This window comes from Muntiacus reevesi, chromosome 5 (assembly GCF_963930625.1).
Source record: "Muntiacus reevesi chromosome 5, mMunRee1.1, whole genome shotgun sequence".
In the NCBI taxonomy this organism is placed as follows: Eukaryota; Metazoa; Chordata; class Mammalia; order Artiodactyla; family Cervidae; genus Muntiacus; species Muntiacus reevesi.
This window is the reverse complement of record NC_089253.1, coordinates 90,283,781-90,304,490: the sequence shown is the minus strand read 5'-3', so window position 1 is coordinate 90,304,490 and position 20,710 is coordinate 90,283,781. Positions and strand designations below refer to the sequence as shown.

At 51.2% G+C, this 20,710-nt stretch overlaps 1 protein-coding gene across 3 annotated transcripts in view; it reads left to right on the top strand.

Moving 5' to 3' along the window:
* The window catches only part of SPSB1 (splA/ryanodine receptor domain and SOCS box containing 1), a 70,773-nt gene that overhangs the window by 41,181 nt on the left and 8,882 nt on the right, over positions 1 to 20,710 (top strand). For 2 of the 3 annotated variants that reach the window (XM_065935809.1, XM_065935812.1), the window contains exon 2: positions 18,040 to 18,870. In XM_065935809.1, the coding sequence (XP_065791881.1) occupies positions 18,177 to 18,870 (694 nt within the window). In that variant the 5' untranslated portion in view covers positions 18,040 to 18,176. Of the gene's footprint in view, positions 1 to 8,694; positions 8,791 to 18,039; positions 18,871 to 20,710 lie in introns of those variants that run through there. The other variant, XM_065935811.1, reaches the window with a different exon arrangement.

The window sequence follows — 20,710 nt, the reverse complement described above, 5'->3', positions numbered from 1 at the left end:
CATGACTCTGCATTTCCAACCAGCTCCCAGGCGATGCCTCAGCGGCAGACCCATGGGCTCCCCAGGCGGGGTGGGGGGCGTGACCAGATGCAAGGCACTCTGGGTGACTGGCTACCTCGCTGCTAAAAGGATCACTTCCCAAGGAAGGAATCATCCGGCTCCGTGTGCAGGATCTCAAGCATGTCTGGTTTTCCGTTTGGGGGCCTGGAGAGGAGGTGCTGGCAGTCAAGACTGGGGTATCTGGGGGTGGGCAGGGCAGAGGGGGACCCCTGCCCAAGCACCTCTGTCCAACTTTCACAAGGATTTCTTCCACCAACCCAGCTGCCGATATTATTTAACCTCAGTGATTCATTGAAGTGCCTTTCAAGGGAAGGCATTTTACAGAAACGTGGGTCCCAGAGGCTTGTTTTGTTGGCAGGTCTTGCCGCCTCAGCAGAAAAGAGGTGCTTTTGATATGGGAACGGAAACTTGGGACAGCCTTAGAAACACGCAGTCTGTTGGGTGGGAGGGGACCGTGGTCCTCCTCTGGTTACAGGATGGCACTGCCCTGGGGCTGGCTGCCCTAGCTGGGCGCCGGGGAGGGGTCCCCACACCTGGGTCTGTGGTCTTGTGCCCCCATAGCTGCAACGAGGCTGCCTTCCTTGACACTGAAGTGTGGGGGACACATCCCCCACTCCCCATGTCGCCTGTGAAGGTGACATGCTGCTGCTGTGATTTTATGGAAGGCCCAGCTTGCAGAGGAAATACCTTTCTGAGCGTGTTCTGTCTGGAGTCGCAGTGCAGCCCTGCAGAGGCGAGCGCATGAAACATGCGTGTGTAGCCCTCACTCCTGCTAGGTACCGAGGCCCTGGTCCAGGTCCACTGGCCCATCCTGGGCTCGCTTGATTCTGAAGTATGGCTGACAAACTTGCTGGGCAAAGCCAGTGCCTCCATCTGGCTTCCTCCTCCCTCTGCCCCAATTGCCATCCTGGATCAGCCCATTAAATGGTTATTGGACCAATTTCCCTTTTTTCCACTTCCCCTTTCCTCCTTTTGTATCTTCATATGTGACAAGTGGACCAGATTCACCCCAGATCCAAGCTGCTTTCCCAAGAAACTTCTCCAGATGTGTCTGTCCTGGCCCCCTGGCCCCAGAGCGCACAGAGGCCTGGCAGACCCACTGCCACTGCCGGACCGGAGCCGGCACATTGTTGGGGGGGCGGCATGGGGGATGAGGTAGGGGCATTGGGGGATTTCGGCAGAGGCAGACAAAACCATGGCTGGCTTTGAGTGGCTTCAGCTTCAGCATCACCTGGGAGCTTCCAGTGGAGACCTCTCTGTCGCCATTAGTGAGCTTCCCATGGCAAGAGGCGGCCACCGAGCTGGGTCATGGACACCCCAAGGCAGCTGTTCTCTGGGAGAGTGCTGAGTTTGCAGTGGGGGATGGGTGTCAGAATTTGCATGGCTGCATTCCACCCCTGGGGAGGAGACAGCTCCTCAAGAAGCCCTCCTTGCCTCCTTCCCTCTCTCTCCCTCCCTCCCTCCTTTTCCTCAGAACATTAAACTACACATACATGGCTACTGTGGCTCTTTATTAAGTGCTCAGCTTTTTTAAGTGTTGGCATCCCCATTTAATCCCTAAAGCAAATCAGTAGGGTTGAACAGTCATCATCCCCATGTCAACAGATGAGGAACTTGAGGCTCAGAGAGGTGGGAGCACTTGCCCAAGGTTGCCCAGCTTGTGGAGCTGAAAGTTAAACCCACGCGGCCCAACTTCAGATTGCAGCCTTCTCCATCTTTGTCTGTAGTCTTCTCCCTTTTTCCTTGATCCACCCTGTTTTAGTTCCAAGAAGTCTTCAGTAGAAGCCTCAGAGCTAACCAGATGAGGATGCCAAGGGGCTGTGCTGGGCCTGGCCTTTGGGGTCATTATGGCCCACCTACCTTTTGCATGTTCAAGAACGGGATTTTCCCCCCAATATATCCAGTATCACCAACTGAATGGACCTGAATTTGGGCAAGCTCTAGGAGATAGTGGAGGACAAGGGAGCCTGGCATGCTGCAGTCCGTGCTACAAAGAGTCAGACATAACTTAGTGACTGAATTTCAACAATATATCTAATATTGATATCATTTTTAAATTTATTTTAAAATATCTTTATTTATTTGGCTGCACTAGGTCTTAGTTGCGGCATGCAGGATCTTTAGGTGAGGTTGCAAACTCTCAGTTGCTGCATGTGGGATCTAGTTCCCTGACCAGGGATCAAACCCTGACCCCCTGCATTGGAAGCATGGAGTCAATCACTGGACCACTGGGGAAATCCCTGATCCAGTTTCGATATACCTACCAAACTCACAAGAGAGTGATGTATAAACCTGAGGCAGGCCACTCAGGTAGCATCAGTGTTTGCCTCTGAAAGGAGCAAATGGGAGGCACGGAACCAGAGCTCAGGGAAACGCGCAAGTGGCCCTCATGATTTGTGTCTCAAGTTTTGTGGCCTGATATCCCTGTTAGGCCAGGAGTAGACCGAAAAAGAGCTGTAGTCATGGGGCCGGATTAGACCACCATTAGACCACTGGGCTCTGCATCTGTGTCTTCACTCACCACCACCTTTAAAGCTTAAGCAGCCCTTTGCTTACACCAGGTATGATATGATAGCCTACGGGTTTATGGGCTTCCCAGATAGCGCTAGTGATAAAAAGTGAAGTGAAATTTGCTCAGTTGTGTCCAACTCTTTGCGACCCCATGGACTATGGGGTCCATGGAATTCTCCAGGCCAGAATACTGAAGTAGGTAGCCATTCTCTTCTCCAGGGGATCGTCCCTACCCAGAGATTGAACCCAGGTCTCCCGCATTGCAGGCGGATTCTTCACCAGCTGGGCCACCAGGGAAGCCCTAGTGGTAAAGAATCTGCCTGCCAACGTAGGAGACGTAAGAGATGCAGTGTTGATCCCTGGGTCAGGCAGATCACCTGGAGGAGGGCATGACAACCCACTCCAGTATTCTTTTTTTTTTTAATCAATTAATTTATTTTAATTGGAGACTAATTACTTTACAATATAGTGGTGGTTTTTGCCATACATTGACATGAATCAGCCACGGCTGTACATGTGTCCCCCATCCCGAACCCCCCCTCCCACCTCCCTCCCCATCCCATCCCTCAGGGTTGCCCCAGTGCACCGGCTTTGAGTGCCCTATTTCATGCATCGAACTTGGACTGGTGATCTATTTCACATATGGTAATATACATTTCAATGCTATTCTCTCAAATCATCCCACCCTTGCCTTCTCCCATAGAGTCCAAAAGTCTGTTCTTTATAGCTGTGTCTCTTTTGCTGTCTCGCATATTGAGTCATCATTACTATCTTTCTAAATTCCATATATATGCGTTAATATACCGTATTGGTGTTTTTCTTTCTGACTTACTTCACTCTGTATAATAGGTTCCAGTTTCATCCACCTCATTAGAACTGATTCAAATACGTTCTTTTTAATAGCTAAGTAATATTCCATTGTGTACATGTACCATAGCTTTCTTATTCATTCATCTGCCAATGGACATCTAGGTTGCTTCCATGTCCTGGCTATTGTAAACAGTGCTACGATGAACATTGGGGTACACACATCTCTTTCAATTCTGTTTTCCTCAGTGTGTATGCCCAGCAATGGGATTGCTGGGTTGTATGGCAGTTCTATTCCCAGTATTTTAAGGAATCTCCACACTGTTCTCCATAGTGGCTGTACTAGTTTGCATTCCCACCAACAGAGGGTTGGTAAGAGGGTTCTCTTTACTCTGCACCTTCTCCAGCATTTATTGTTTGTAGACTTTTTGATAGCAGCCATTCTGACCTTCGTGAGATGGTACCTCATTGTGGTTTTGATTTACATTTCTCTGATAATGAGTGATGTTGAGCATCTTTTCATGTGTTTGTTAGCCATCTGTATGTCTTCTTTGGAGAAATGTCTGTTTAGTTCTTTGGCCCATTTTTTGATTGGGTCGTTTATTTTTCTGGTATTAAGCTACATGAGCTGCTTGTATACTTTTGAGATTACTTCTTTGTCAGTTGCTTCATTCACTATTATTTTCTCCCATTCTGAAGGCTGTCTTTTCACCTTGCTCATAGTTTCCTTCATCGTGCAAAAGCTTTTAAGTTTAATTAGGTCCCATTTGTTTATTTTTGCTTTTATTTCCATTACTCTGGGAGTTGGGTCATAGAGGATCTTGCTGTGATTTATGTCAGAGCCGCTCCAGTATTCTTGCCTGGAGAATCCCATGGACAGAGAAGCCTGGCAGGCTACGGTCCATAGGGTCACAAAGAGTCGGACACGACTGAAGTGACTTAGTGTGCATGCACTCACATGGGGTTATATCTAGTTCAGGTTACACTCTGGATCCTACCACTTCCACCACTCCCCCATCCAAGCTTCATCCTTGCATTGAGTTCCTAGCTGGTCTCTGGCTACGAACAGCCTCTTCTCAACACAGCAGCCAAGAGGGATTCTGTTAGAAGGGAAGTCAGATTGTATTCTCTGCATGCACAAAGCCCTCTGCTTGTTTCTCATGACACTGAAGACAAAATCTAAAGTTCTTCCTTGTTACCATCAAGGCCTGGTGTGCCTGCCCTCAGTACACCTTGCACCACCTCCCTCCACAGCCTCTTCCTCCTCCTGTTCTAGCCACACCACATCTCTGTTGTTCCCCTGATCTGCCACACATGCTCAGACCTCAGGGCCTTTGCACATCCTGTTCCTTCTGCCCAGGACACTCTTCCCTTTGAATACTCACATGCTTTTCTCCTTTGCTTCCTCCAGGTCTATGTCCATGTGTCACTGTATCAGAGAAGTCTTTCCTCACCACCTTCTCCCATCCCTTTCTCTGTCCTTGCTACTCTGCTTTATTTTTCTTTGATACTTATTACCTGGCCCCATGTTAGATATGAACTTGGGCAAACTCCAGAAGACGGTGAGGGACAGGGAGGCGTGGTGAGCTGCTGCCCATGGGGTTACAGAGAGAGAGTTGGACACGACTTGGTGATTGAACAACTACAACAGTGTTAGATATTCAGTCAAGGCTTGTTTGTTTGGCACCTGTTTTGTTTCAGACCACGTTCTAGGCATGGGGCCTCCCATCTTGAAGACAACAGATAAAAATCTGTGTCCTGAAGCTCACATTGATTGTTCAGAAGATTGTTACAATGGCTATATGTCTCCCTCATCAGACAAGCTCCTTGAGGGCAATGATTTCTACTTCTATAGTATATATGTTGTTCAGTTGCTAAGTCATGTCTAACTCTTTCACAACCCCCTAGACTATAGCCCGCCAGGCTCCTCTGTCCATGGGATTTCTAGGCAAGAATATTGGAGTGGGTTGCCATTTCCTTCTCCAGGGGCTGTTCCCAATCCAGGGATTGAACTTGCGTCTCCTGCATTGGGAGGGGGATTCTTTACCACTGAGCCATCAGGGAAGCCCTAGAGTATGAATATGTATAATGTATGTAGTAGGTGTCTAACAAATATTTTGGGAATGAATTCCAGCCCTAAAGCACCTAATTTGAACTTGGCTTTACCAAATGCTCATTAGCTGAACATTTGCAGGCCACCCCTCAGGTTGGATCACTTCTGCAGTTGTCTGTCTTGTAGGTTTCGTCGAGTTTTGCCAGCTTCCACCTGGGGAAGATGCTTTCTGGCAGAGTAGGTGGAACATTCTCTAGCTTTCCCAGGCACCAGTTCCCGGTTTTGAATCATCCACTTAATTGAGGTTCTCGGAGACTAAGGAACAAAGAAAGGGTCTCAGGAAGCCCACGCTTCCCCATGGGGGATTAGCAGGTGCTTGTGGGATGGGTGAGAAAGCAACTCAGGTCTTTATGAGCACCTACTGTATACATATATGGCTTCTCTGGTGGCTCAGTGATAAAGAATCTGCCTGCCAATGCCAGAGACATGGGTTTGATCCCTGGTCTGGGAAGATCCCCTGGAGAAGAAAATAGCAACCCACTCTAGTATTCTTGCCTGGAGAACCCCATGGACAGAGGAGCATGGCTGGCTACAGTCCATGCGGTTGCAAAGTGTCAGACTTAGTGACTGAATCAATCAAGTATATACATATATATGCCTAGAGCATGGCCCTTTGGGGTCCATTTTTCCGTGTTTACCAGGAGTGAGTCTGGCCAAAAGGGGTTTGTGGGAGAAGGTAGCACCTGGCATGAGAAACTGAGGTCTCTCCAAGTCTGTGAGCTATGATCGGGAACACAGACACATGGGAACACAGAAACTCCACCCATGAGAGCGGGTTTGCATGCAGCAGCAGGTCCGGTCACACTGTGCATTATCCTGGGACCTGCCTGGCCTGGACCAGCGCCCTGCACTGTGGCATCATCATGGCTGGCAGGTGGGCGCCGATGTCATCAACGGGGAGTGAGCGAGCGCTGAGAACCTTGTAACACACGGTAGCCTTTGCCAGTTTGGAGTGGCCTCAGGGTGTTGAGCTGCTCCGTAAACAAGCCAGAACCTGGAACTCCGGGTGTTGTCTCTCCTCAACCTGCCTGCTTCCCAGAGTGGAGGATGTGTGGATGTGGGGTCCACGTGACCTTGGTTCTCACACATCCTCCTCCTCCAACCACTGGCACCTGTGTGTGTGTGTCGATTCGTCTCCTCCCTGCACCACATCACGGACGCAGGCACCAGGATGCAGGCACGCATTCCGGATTCCCCCAGGTGCCGGGGGAAACTCCATCCACAGGTGCCGTCTCAAAGCAGCAGGGCTGCCAAACCACAGCTCTGAGCTCTTTCTTTCCTAGGAAAGGAAGGGGGTAGGGTGGGGAGCGGAAAACTCAGCTCTAGAAGGCTCTTTGCTCCTTACTATGAGGCTCTTTAGTGCTGTCTCCCTGTGTAAACTTGACTGAGGGGCCTGGTTCTGCCCGCTGGGTCTCCACAAGCTCTGGGCTCCTCCCGGCTCTGTGGCTCTTCCCACACCTACCTCCTGCCATGTGGATTTTGGAAAAGTGCATAGTTTTCATCTATTTGTGTGTTTTCATTTGTTGTGACATTTCATGTAACAGTAACCATTTTCAAGAGGACGGTTCTGTGGCATCTAGTACCTTCACGATGCTGTGTAGCCACCACCTCTGTCTAGTTGTAAAATGTTTCACCAATCACTGCCCCCCTATAAAACAGACCCTGACCCCTTAGCCTTCACTCCCCATTCCCCCTCCCCTGGTCCCTGGCAACCACCAGTCTGCTTTCTGTCTCTATGGATTTACCTATTCCGGCTGTTTCACAGACGTGAGAACACCACTGTGTGACCATTGGATCTGCCTTCTTTCCCAGCATGAAGGATTTGAGGTCCACCCATGCTATGGCAGGTGTCAGTCCTTTTTTCCTGTTTATGGCTGAGTGATAGTCCATTATATATGTTTTCCAATTGTTTATGCCGTCATGCGTTGATGGACATTTGGATTCATCCACTTATGGTTTTGCAACAATAGGACAACAGTAAGGAACTCTGAAAGAAAGGGAAGCTCATAAACTCATCACTGTAAACATAGCAACATCATTTTTGCTGCTTATTTTCTTCTCTTTTCACACATGTGCCTGTATACTTTTTTCTAGACTCTACTAGTAGGGCAGATATAGTTGTGTCCTTCCTTCCACTTAAGATTGTTGTTCATTCACTAAGTCGTGTCCAACTTTCTGTGACCCCATGGACCGCAGCACTCCAGGCTTCCCTGTCCTTCTCTCTGAGTTTGCTCAAACTCTTGTCCATTGAGTCAGTGGGTGATGCCATCCAACCATCTCATCCTCTGTCTCCTCTTTCTCCTCTTGCCCCCAATCTTCCCAGCATCAGGGTCTTTTCCAATGAGTCGGGTCTTTGCATCAGGTGGCCAAATTATTGGAGCTTCAACTTCAGCATCAGTCCTTCCAGTGAATATTCAGGGTTGATTTTCTTTAGGATTGACTGGCTTGATCTTCTTGCTGTCCAAGGGACTCTCAAGAGTCTTCTCCAACACCACAGTTCAAAAGCATCAATTCTTCAACGCTCAGCCTTCTTTATGGTCCAGTTCTCGCATCCATACATGACTACTGGAAAAACCATAGCTTTGACCACATGGACCTTTGTTGGCAAAGTGATGCCTCTGCTTTTTAACATGCTGTCTAGGTTGGTCATGGTTTTTGTCCCAAGGAGCAAGCATCATTTAGTTTTGTGGCTGCAGTCACTTAAGATAGCAGAACTTTTCCCTTGCCCCTCATACAGTGATCCTTTCAGCTAACATCTTAGATAGCTGTGTCCATCTCCGTAGATGCGCCAGCTGGGGAGACCTCTTCCTGCCTCCTCGCCTCATCCCTCATGTGACCAGCTGGCACCACGGGAATCTGGTGCCCAGACCCTTGTGTTTGCCTGGAAGTTCAGGATGAATATATTTGCCACCTGTGGGCCTGCTGTGGTCTCCCTTGTTGAGTTATCAGCCCAGATGTTCAGGACTTTCCAGGTTGACAAGATTGGAGGAGGAAGGCCAGTAACCTATAGGCCATTGTATCTTTAAAGGATATTTAAGTCCCTTTTCTTTCACCAACTGGCCTGTGAGGCCCAGGGATTTGCCGCGTCCTTGGTATCCTGTTGAGTTCCGTGAAATCTCACCCAGGGAACCGTGATTAGGTTGCACTAAGAGACGCACTGCCCCATTCCTTTTAGAATCTTGCCCACGTTCATTGGCTGTGGTCCATTCAAGGTCCAGTGGACAAACCTTCAGCCCAGTGAGTGCAGAAACTTGCGAGCACCTTCAGACCCCACAGTTTCAACAGCAGGAAGCCTGATGGTAGGTTACTTTCACATTGGATTTTCTTCTTCTAAAAATAGACAGTGGGGTGGGAGGTTCTGCAGTCCAAGATTTTGAGGGCAATGAGAGGAGAGGTGGCCATGAACTAAATGGGAAGACACACAGGAATTCCCTGGCAGTCCAGTAATTAGGACTCCTTCCATGCTTCCTTTGCAGGGGGCGGGAGTTTGATCCTTGGTTAGGGATCTAAGATCCCACAGTCATGTGACACAGCTAAAAAAAAGAAAAGTTACCAAAATTGTGATGATGGAATATTACATAGCTACTAAAGCATAAAGTTGATGTAAACTGGAGCTAATATATTATGACTTGGAAAAAGCAACTTGGGGGTAGTGTGTGTGGTGTGATCCTTTGCTGTGAGTGGACAGTCCCTGTATCTGTGCTAGAGTAGGAGTGTGATATTTTATTTCTCTGTGATTTCTTTTGAGCATGGACTTCTCTGGTAACTCAACTGGTAAAGAATCTGCCTGCGATGTAGGGCACCCTGGTTCAACTCCTGGGCCAGGAAGATGCCCTTGGGGAAGGGATAGGCTACCCACTCCAGAATTCTTGGGCTTCCCGGCTGGCTCAGATGGTAAAGAATCTGCCTCCAATGTGGGAGACCTGGGTTCGATCCCTGGATTGGGAATATCCCACAACTACCCACTCCAGTATTCTGGCCTGGAGAATTCCATGGACAGAGGAGCCTGGCAGGCTACAGTCCATGGAATTACAAAGAGTCCGATATGACTGAGCAACTTTCAAAAAAAAAAAAAAAGAGTATGTATAACATTTGAAAGATTTCAAATCAGGACAGAACAAGAAATTTTTAAAAATTGTAGTCATCAGTCCAAGCTTGTCAGTTCTCAATGTGGATTTGAGATTACAGAATCTTGAGCTGCAATTCCTTTAAACTAGCAAGTGTCCTAATCCCTGGAGGGCTCATTAGAATGCCAGCCCCACCCCCAGCATACCTGATTCCGGAGGATAGGGTGGGACCCAAGCATTTGCTGTCTCTAAGGATGACACTGATCTACTGATCCAGGGACTCTGCTTTGAGAACCACTCCTGTGAACGTGTGGCTTCCCTGGTGGCTCAGAGTCTGCCTGCAATGAAGGAAACGTGAGTTCATTCCCTGGGTCAGGAAGATCCCCAGAGAAGGGAATGGCAACCCAATCCAGTATTCTTGCCTGGAGAATTCCATGGACAGAAGAGCCTGGTGGGGTACAGTCCATGGAGTCACAAAAGAGTCGGACACGACTTAGCGACTAAAGAAGTCTTGTTAAAGGGAGGTGGGAGAAGGCAGGGAGTGGCATGTACTAAACACCTACTGTGTTCCCCCAATGCTATGTGAAGTGCTTTAGCTACACAGAATGCCACTCTTCCCCCTCCTTTTACTCCCTAGGTGGTTTGAGAGCATCACCTGAACCTACAGGTGGGATAAGTGAACACAGGCCCCTCTAGCTCTCTCAGCAGCCAACCCCTCGAATCTCTCTGTGGACTGATTCCTCTCACAGCCTCACATCTCTCCCTGGCCTCCCTCCTGCTCGTTCCTCCTGGAGGGACATGGGGTGACCCATGGGACGACTCTCAGAGGTGATCTTTCCCAGTTGGCACATCCCATGGGAGGAGGCCAGAGTGTCACCTGCTCACACTCAGGTCTCCAGGCCTAAAGCCTGGACATGGTCAGGCTTCGCTCTGAGGGTCCCGATGCAGGCGAGTGTTGTCCCAGGCCTCCTCACAGGCCACACGGAGCTGGAGCGAACAGGTGAGCGTGTGTCCTGCAGGCGGCCAGTGCAAGAGAGGACTCTTGTTTCCCCAGGGAGCCTTGTCCTGGCGCTCACCTGGGGGAAGGCGAACCCCATTTCTCTCGAGGCTGCAGCGCACTCACTGGGACCAGCAGTCCATCAGGGTTTGTGGGCTTCTGCCATCAGCCAGGGTGGGGTGAGGAGGGACCTGCATCCCTGAGCCTTCCCCCTTGGGCACCCATGGGCTCTCCCCTGGGAAGTGGCTGTGACACTGTCCTCTGCGCTCCCTTCCTGCCCCCTTCCCACGGACACCCCTCCCCCGTCCAGTTCCTGCATGGACCGGGCAGACCCAGTGTGACGGACCGCCCAACCTGAGTGACGTGGGGAGTCCACCATCTAGACTTCCTCCCCACTGGGCATCTGCTGCTGTCTCGGAAAGCTTTCTGGAGGTCACCGTGTGTCATTGTCATTCAGTTCCCTCCCAGGAGCAGAGCTGCTCATGTGAACGGAGCTGTTGTCATCATAACCTTGACTTGGCTGCAGCCGTGACTTCTTTTTTTTCATGATTTTTAGTCTCTGAATGAATGTGAATGCTGTTTCCCAGAGGCCAGGCTCAACTGATTTGAGCCCTTTCTGAAAGTGCCGTGAGTAATCTGGGTCCTTCCGTAGGTGTTTACGGCAGGTGCATCTTTTGGTCTTTTGAGGTCAGAGACTAGAGCTCCAGCCCGTGTGGGATTTTTCTCTCCAGAGCCACTCATCAGAACTTTCCAGAAAGGTCCGATCCTTTTTGTTGATTCTGGGGGCAGACGCTGACTTTTCTAGCCCTGCTTGAGCAAGAAGACAGCTTTCCTGGATCTTCTTGGGTGTCTCTCCTCAAGGCTATAGGTGCATGTAGTAGAGGTGGTAATGACCACATAACATGGCTTTTGTCCTGCGGTTGGTGGCACCTTGGCCCAGGCTCTGTGGTCAGGCTTGCACGGAGCACAACCTCCCTGGGTGCTCCCACCACTGAAACGTGTTCTTGAGCCCCTGCTCACGAAGCACAAAACCCCAGTTAGCAGACAGAGCGTGGCAGTCACTCAGCCCGGCTGCAGAAGCTGTGTCCTGCTCTAATAGCCCATTGCTCAGGCCTGCTTCTCTTGCAAAATCCTCGGCTGCAACCAGCGCTGTGTGAGGCGGGGAGGTGGAGGGAGGGAGCTTATTTGATCTGCAGGTGAAAGGAGGCTTTATAAATAGGTCACCTTGTTCCACATCCTGAATTTTATTCTTTCCCCATCGCGTGTTGAAACAATGGTTTTACTGTTCTGGGGTCAGTCGGACGCATTGAGGGGGAACTGAGCTGAAAGCAGGGTTGGGTGTTCGCCTGCCATGCCACAGTGACCGCCTCTGTGTCCCCTGCCACACCACCCCGTCCCATCCATTTGTCACCTATCACCTTGGACGTGTCTCCAACAGAGGGTATTGCTCGCCCAACAAACATTTTTTGTCTTTAACAATAAAACAAAAGGGTAATTTTTAGCAGTTCCAATTGATTCGAAAGTGATTTTTTGGAAGCCAGAACTGCGGAGCTGCTGATTTAATTGAAGGGACAGTGTCGCATTCCCAGCAGGTGCTGAGGGTGCTGTCCCGGCTGAGTCAAGGTTGGTGGTCTTGCCCCTCTCCAGCCTCTGTCCCCTGGAGGTCCTCCTTCCTCATGCCCCCACCTGGCCTTGGCAGAGCACAGAACCACGTATAACCACCATGACTGGGTTTCTTGTCTGAGGATGGCGCAGGTCTTTTCTTGTTTGGAGCCCACGGAGACAGATTATTGTTTTTCAGTCACTCAGTTGTGTCTGACTCTTTGCAACCCCGTGGACTGCAGCATGCCAGGCTTCCCTGTCCTTCAGTATCTCCCGGAGTTTGCTCAAACTCATGTCCGTTGAGTCAGTGATGCCTTCCAACTGTCTCATTCTCTGTTGCCCCTTCTCCTCCTGCCTTCAATCTTTCCCAGCTTCAAGGTCTTTTCCAATGAGTCAGCTCTTCGCATCAGGTGGTCAAAGTATTGAGGCTTCAGCTTCAGCATCCATCCTTCCAGTGAATATTCAGAGTTGATTTCCTTTAGGACTAACAAATAGCTACCCCATTTTTGCTGGGAAAAAGTAACATTCGAGATGTAAAAGCAGTGCAATTAGAAGTCTTGGGAAAACTTATTGTAGAAATACTGTCCTCTTTTGGGGGGATGGTTCCAGAGCTGTAACTGGGAATTCTTGTCCTGTATTTTAAATGCCCTGCTGTCTCCTTCATGTATATCTTCCTGGGTAAATTAAGCATTTATCCTGTGCTTGCTTTATAAGAAGTGACATACATGGAAAGACTAGGAGTTGCTTTGGGAACAACTTGCTCTTGTGAATGTAGTATGTTAAATCAGTATTTGTCCACCTTTTTATTCTTTTTTTGTGTGCTTAAACATCCTTTTCATCGCAAAACAGAATACATGCATTACATTTTTTTTCAATTCAAAGAGTCCTTAAAGTTAATGCATCCCACCCCCCACTCTCCAGGATTAACTATTGTGACAGTTTTGGTGTTTATTCTTCTAGACCTTTCTCTATGCCTACAGACAAATGTGCACAGATAGCATTAAAAATTCTGTTCTTACAAACACCAGTTCATGCTCTGCATGTTCTCCAAGTTGTTTTTTAAAATATAACAGCGTCATTTTATATGTTACGTTAAGTCAGCACATCTGAGGGGCCACCTCCTTCTCTTCACGGCTGCTGGAGTTTATGGTGCAGTGGGCATCTTTGCCCACATGTCCCTCTGCAGGGCAGTGGGGTTTTACAGACGAGACCCCTGGAAGAGTGGTCAGTGGGTGATTTCGGCGTGTTTTACACCTGAATGGAGACTGTCACGTGGCACCTATTTGCCAATAAGCCTGTCCCCGGTGGAGTCTGTCTGTCTGGGATACATGCCCACACCCATACACAAACGGCCTTTTCCCCACATCTTCTCCTGTTCCTTGTGCATCCCACAAGGCTTGCTGGTCCCTCTGTCACCGATAGAAGCCTGTCAGATGACTTTCCTCTTGCATAGTGAAAATCGTGGGTGTATCCAACAGGTGTTCTCAACCTTGTGTGCCCAGGAGACAGAGATCAGTGTGCCCTTCCCTCCCACTTCAGAGAGGATTGCTGCTTTAGATCAGTAAAGGCTGGGTACCCTTCCCCTGGCCCAGGTCTTGGACTCCCAGACAGTGGGCTTCAGAGATGCTTCTGACTCCTCCCCACTCACTGGGGGTCACTGTTCAGCTCTGGGCTTCCTTCCCAGCATGTTCTCCAATTCTGGATCTGGTTGCCCTGCCCTCTGAGAGCAGAGAGCCCACCTAGAGGAGCCCAAGAAGCTGGAGGGAAGGTGCTGTGTGAGGCTTTGGTCTTTCTCTCGGTGGATAGCTGTGGCTCCCAGCAAATCCTCTTCGAAGCCAGGCTTTGGGATAGGAGTGCTGTTCCCCAGACCCTGAGCCAAGAGCACGTGATTGGCTGCTGGTGGTGACAGTGGGAGGAGGTTCATCCACTTAGCACTGGGGGTCCACCTGGAATTCCATTGTGGATGGGCAACTCTGGTGGGTTCTTAGAGTCTCAGGCCACCCCGTCCCAAGGGGGACACATGTGGAAGGCTTTTGCCCATTAGAGAGTCCAAGACACATCCCCTTTCACAGTGAACCATGAGCTGATTTTTATCCCAGCAAGGATGATGGGTGTGGCATCAGGTGGGAGGGGTGTGTTCACTCTAGGTGGAAAATGTCCAACCAAGTCAACCACAGAGCTTTGAAGACGTCCCTCCCATCTGTTCCAGAGCTTTTTTTTGGTTAATGTTTATTTTGAATTTTTTAAATATTTATTTATTTGGCTGTGTCGGGTCTTTGTTGCAGCACTTTGGATCTTTAGTTGTGGCATGTGGGTTCCCTGACCAGGGATCGAACCCAGCTCCCTGCATAGGGAGTGTGGCGTCTTAGCCACTGGACCACCGGGGCAGTCCCTATCTCAGAACTTTTGATCTCATTCACTGTCTTGAAAGTAAATGCAGACTCCATGAGGCCTTACCAGGCTCCTAGTGTGACGTGTGTGTGTATGTGTGTGTGTGTACCCATGTGCGTGAGAGAGCTGTATCCCTCTGTGTCGCTCCTCAGGGTAAAGCGAGTCCATCTGCAGCACCAGTGTGTGAATCACAGTGTCCCCGCCCTGTCACTGTGATTGCCCACCACTCCTGCTTCCCTTCTCCTCCCACTCCCCCACTCCCACCCCCACACCCCCCCAGGGTATGAGAGGAGACGGGACCCTCACAACCACATGCTCTGCTCTGATCCTGGGGACGAGCTCTCCTCTTTGACACCCATCTTACAGAAGAGCAAACGGAGGCTCAGAAAAGCGTAGGATGAGTCTCAGGCAGAGGGCTGAGGATTAGAAACCTCAGGAGCAGGGCTGGCAGAGGAATGATGCAGAGTCTGGAGGTGAGGATGGGAAGGAGCCTGGGGGGAGCACTCTCGCAGGCCATAGTCCCATAAAAGAGGGCTAGTGGGTCCCTGTGGCCATATTTGAAAGTAGACAGGAGATGAAGAGGAGGCAGGTGGCCGACTCAGACAGACAGCTGACCAGCCGCTGAGAGGTTACTCTGTCTTTTCTGACCCTTGTTCTGGGGCTGGACTGACCTTGCTGCCACACGATTCCTCCCAGCAAACATCTCGTGCTTTCCTGCTGCCGTGATCCGTGTGTGGGACTGGCCAACTACCTCCTGGTCTGCTCTTGTAAATAAAGTTTTATTGGAACTCAGCCAGACTTCTTTATTTATGTGTTGTCTGTGGCTGCTCCCAGGCGACAAGGCAGGGCTGAGGAGTTGCACAGAGACTCTTGGGCCCATAAAGCCTAAAGCATTTACCAGCTCTCCCTTGACAGAGAGTTTGCTGATCCTGGCCCGGCTATGTTGTTCAATCACTCAGTCGTGTCCGACTCCTTGCAGCCCCATGGACTGCCGCACTCCAGGCTTCCCTGGCCTTCACATCTCCCGGAGCTTGCTCAAACTCATGTCCATCAAGTCGGTGATGCCATCCAACCATCTCATCCTCTGTAGTCCCCTTCTCTTCCTGCCTTCAATCTTTCCAAGCATCAAGGTCTTTTCCAATCATTCAGCTCTTTGCATCAGGTGGCCAGAGTACTGGAGCTTCAGCTTCGACATCAGTCCTTCCAGTGAATATTCAGGGTTAATTTCCTTTAGGACTGACTGGTTTGATCCAGCTCCAGTAGGGGTTACATGTGTGCACAGTCCCAGATGTACTAGCCCACGAGCTCCCTCTGTCCCTCTCTCCCCCTCTCCTCCCACCACCCTATCAACCCTTCCCTCCTTCCACCTCTGACTTGACCTCAACCTCCTTGCTGTAGTCCTTCTCCATTCCCACTCATTTCTCCCCAAGTATTTTAAATTAATGGGTTGGAAGGACTTTCCCCCTACCACCCTTCCTTCCCACATGGCCCACCTGCCCAGGTCTCCTCTCCCCCCAACCCATCCCTAGCCTCCCCCTCACTCTCTCCACCTGTTCTAATGGGTGGGGTGGGGTGGGATCTTTGACCCCATGAGATTCAGGGAGAGAGGTCCTTCCTGCTATGAGGCTTGAGCCAGCTGACAAGACAGTGATAAGCTGGAGGGTGAGAAGAGTGACCTGCTCGCTGAGATAAGGGAGTCCAAGCACTCCCACATGGGCATTTGCCAAGAGCCTGCCTCCCAGGACCCCTGGCCACCTTGAGTATGGGGCATCTCTGGGGATCTTGTCCCAGCTGATGAGAGGGAGGCAGCTCCAGTGCAGCCAGAGACCAGACCGGAAGCCTGTCTCACTGCAGATCCCTTCCGTCCTCCTGGTCCTGCAGGTCCCTGGGTGCCCGGTGGGGAGGCCAGTGGTCCCAAGTTACCAGATCTTCTGCAGCCAGCCCCTGCCCTCGTCCCCTGGCAGACACTCCATCTTGCGCCTTGGAGGGAAAATGACATGCCAACTGCAGCCCCACACTGGGTTCCCTTGTGTTGTCCTTGTCTCAGGCACCATCGTGCTCCTGGGAACAAGTGCCCTTGTGATGCTTCTCGAGCAGCCAGGCACCCATGGCTTCTTGCCCAGCATCTCTATATCTTCATTTAGTCCTGTTTATGTAGCCAGGAGTCTTCCTGCTCCCTTGTCTGGTCAGTCCTGGGAGAGCGTGAGAGTGTGCATGCTCAGTCATGTTCGACTCTTTGTGACCCCATGGGCTGTAGCCCCCTAGGTTCCTCTGTCCATGGGATTCTCCAGGCAAGAATACTGGAGTGGGTTTCCATGTCTTCCTCCAGGGGACCTTCCTGACCCATGGATCAAGCCCACGTCTCTTGCATCTCCTGCACTGGCAGGTGGATTCTTTACCACTGAGTCACCTGGGAAGCCAGTCCTCGGAGCCTATCCCCCAAACTTGGCAGCCAAGAGTCCCTCCCATGGGCCAGGGGAGTGGGAGGAAGGGGTTATGATGGCAGGAAGCACCTTCCCTCTTGAGTGAGGCTCAAGAAACCAAAATAACTTGTGATTTCCCCTTCTTCAAGGCGGACATGGGGACAGGAGTGGCGGGGGTGACCAGAGTCCTATCTATCCCACATTTCAGCCCCTCCTCCCAGTACTGCTGATGGAGAGGACAGACAGCAGGCTCTCCTCTCCAGCCCGTGGCTCTGATCTTCCTTAAAGGACACAGGGATGGCGTAGCCTGGACGGAAATGAGTCGTCTTGGAGTTGGACTTCTTTCCCAGATGGGCTGTGGGGACTGGAGGAGCCAAACACTAGACAGCAGTTGAACAGTGTGGGTGGGAGAGGGTGGCTGTCTAAAGGTGGGTCCAGAACCACCCAGGGGTGGCAGTGACAGCCCTGTGCCCACCTGATTCTGGGCCAGCTGGGTGGGGCCGTTGCTGTGCCCCCTGGAGCCACTGAGCCAGGAGTTTTATGCCCACCCTGGGGTTCCCTCCCCTAGTGTGAACTGGTGGTACATCCTTGGAGGTGGCTGTGCTGGAAAGAAAGGAGGGACTGGGAATCAGCTTCTCAAACGGTTTCTGCTACCACATGGGGATTCACCTGCCCTCCAAACAGCAGGTGCTGGGAGTAAGCCTCCCATTGCTTTGACCAGAGGAGACGCCCACTGCCCTGAGCCGACCTTGGGATCAGGCCAGCTTGGCCTTCTGCCCTGAGAAACAGTGATGAGTTGGCAAGCCTCAGACTGGACACCTGGCACAGTTGGGTGTAACACCTGCCCCCAAGCCCACCTCTCCACGCAGACTTCCAGGTGCACGGCCCCCTCCTTCATGCTAACCTGGCTGCAGGGACAGAGGGGACGTCACTCAATGCAGAGGCTCTGGTCTGCCCGGAATCAGATGTGATGGGAGGGACATGCCTGTGTGATACATGAACCTAGTGGATTTCACCCCTTCTCTCTGCACCCCCAGCTCATCTCCTGTTTCTCCTTCCATCCACTAGGCAGTACCGGATGCTCCACATCACCTAGCAACCTCCCTTAGGAGTGCCGTCCCGGCCTGATTGAAAACTGGAGAAGTGGCCCCACCATTGATGAGTTTGTCTTGGGGATCGGTGACCAGGTGAAACGGGAGGCCGACATGGGGCAGAAGGTCACCGGAGGGATCAAGACGGTGGACATGAGGGACCCCACGTACCGGCCCTTGAAGCAGGAGCTCCAGGGTCTGGACTATTGCAAGCCCACCCGCCTGGACCTGCTGCTGGACATGCCCCCCGTGTCCTATGACGTCCAGCTGCTCCACTCCTGGAACAACAATGACCGCTCGCTCAATGTCTTCGTGAAGGAGGACGACAAGCTCATCTTCCACCGGCATCCGGTGGCCCAGAGCACGGACGCCATCAGGGGCAAAGTTGGGTACACGCGCGGGCTGCACGTGTGGCAGATCACGTGGGCCATGAGGCAGCGGGGCACCCATGCCGTGGTGGGGGTGGCAACGGCAGATGCCCCCCTGCACTCCGTGGGGTACACGACGCTCGTGGGGAATAACCATGAGTCCTGGGGCTGGGACTTGGGTCGCAACCGTCTCTACCACGACGGCAAAAACCAGCCGAGCAAGACATACCCAGCCTTTCTGGAGCCGGATGAGACGTTCATTGTCCCCGACTCCTTCCTGGTGGCCCTGGATATGGACGACGGGACCCTGAGCTTCATTGTGGACGGACAGTACATGGGAGTAGCTTTTCGGGGACTCAAGGGCAAAAAACTGTACCCTGTAGTGAGTGCCGTCTGGGGCCACTGTGAGATCCGCATGCGCTACTTGAATGGACTCGACCGTAAGTGTCCTCGGCTCTGTTTTTGGTGAGGTGTCCCTGGCCTCCCCGTGCCCTGCTGGTCCTGGCTGGGCCCAGCTAAAAGTTTACAGTTGTTGCAATTTAAATGTCTTTAAGTAGACACCCCAACATTCAGATCCTTAGACCCTTGCCTTGCCTCTGATTAGATGGGATTTCTAGCTAGAGTCTGCAGGTTACGTGGCAGCACCTCATAGATGAATGGTGGATGGATGGATGGATGAATGGATGGATGTGTGGGTGGATGAATGGATGACTAAAGGAGTGGATGGATGGGTGAATGGATGGATAGATGGTAGATGGATACATACATGCATGAATGGATGGATGGGTGGTGGGTATATGACTAAAGGAATGGATAGATAGAGGAGTGAGTGAGTGGGTGAGAGACTAAAGGAGTGACTGGTTAGATGGGTGGATGGATGGATTGATGGATGGATAGATAGATGAGTGAATGGATGAGTGACTAAAGGAGTAAATGGATAGATGGGTAGATGGATGGACAGATGGATAGATAGATAGATAGTTGAGTGGGTGAGTGATTAAAGGAGTAAATGGATGGATGGGGGGGTGGACAGATGGGTGGATGGATGGATGAATAAGTAAAGGAGTGGATGGATGGGTGGGTGGGTGGGTGGTTGTGTAGATGGGCGGATGGATGGTTGAATGGATGAATGGATCAGTGGATGGATGGTCTTTGACAGATGTGGTTTGTTTCTGGTTGAGCTGCCTCCAGGTTTGATCTGCAGTTCTAGCAGATCTTCTAGCACAGTAACCATCATATTATTGAGCTGGGCTTTGTGTCCTGGGGGTACTAGGGCTGCCCACATAGTGAAAGCCAGCGACCTCTCATCCATTTGACAGCAGATGCCCCCTGTACTCCATGGGGTACACATGTTTCTCTTTGGAGCCCTCCTCTGCCCATCTTTCCCTTGCTGCTCCTGGCAGGCTCTGACAGGGTGAGGGCAGTGAGCCCACAGCCAGGTGGGGTGTCCACCTCACCTGTGTAGCCCAGCACCGTAGGTCCTCCTGGTACTCCTGGCAGGTGTGCATCCAGCAGGTAACCTCCCTGAGGAAGTCATCCAGACCTGGTTTAGGGAACCAGCAGGGCAAGTTCTCAGGGGACCCTGGCCTTTAGTCCTGCTTATCTCTTCCTAGTAGACAGTGACCACAGCCCCAGGGAGTTCAATGTTCCCCCCCTTTTTTGTAATATTTATTTATTTGTCTGCACTGGGTCTTAGTTGTGGCACGTGGAGTCTTTGATCTTTGTTGAAGCATGTGGAATCTCTAGTTGCAGCATGCAAACTCTTAGTTGCAGCATGTGGGATCCAGTTCCCTGACCAGGGATTGAACCCGGCCTCCATGCATTAGGAGCTGGGGGTCTTAGCCACTGGACCACAGGGAAGTCCTTTAATGCCCGCTCTGTGCAGACAGATGAGTCAACTGTTGGGTTCAGGCTTCCGAGACTTGGTCTCTCCAAGAACGGGGCAGCCCTGGCCCCTCTGGAAACAGGTCCGTCAGTGCCAATGCCGGGAGTGCACCACTTCACTGCTCATGTGCCCAGCTCCAGGACAGAACACAGACCTCAGAGCGGCTGGGAGGGGCCTGTTCCCCCATGGCGAATCAGGGCGTGCACAAACAGAACTGTTCCCCTGCTGAGTCAGGACAAGGCTTGGTGGTGGTTCTGCCAAAGCAGTCCCAGAGGCCCAGATGGGCATGATCGGTCAATACCCTATCAGCTCTGCATTAGATGGGAGGTCAGATGCCTTTGCAATTTTTCTTGTTTGGGAAAATTAAAGGGGTGGAGGGGGAGGGGAATAGCATG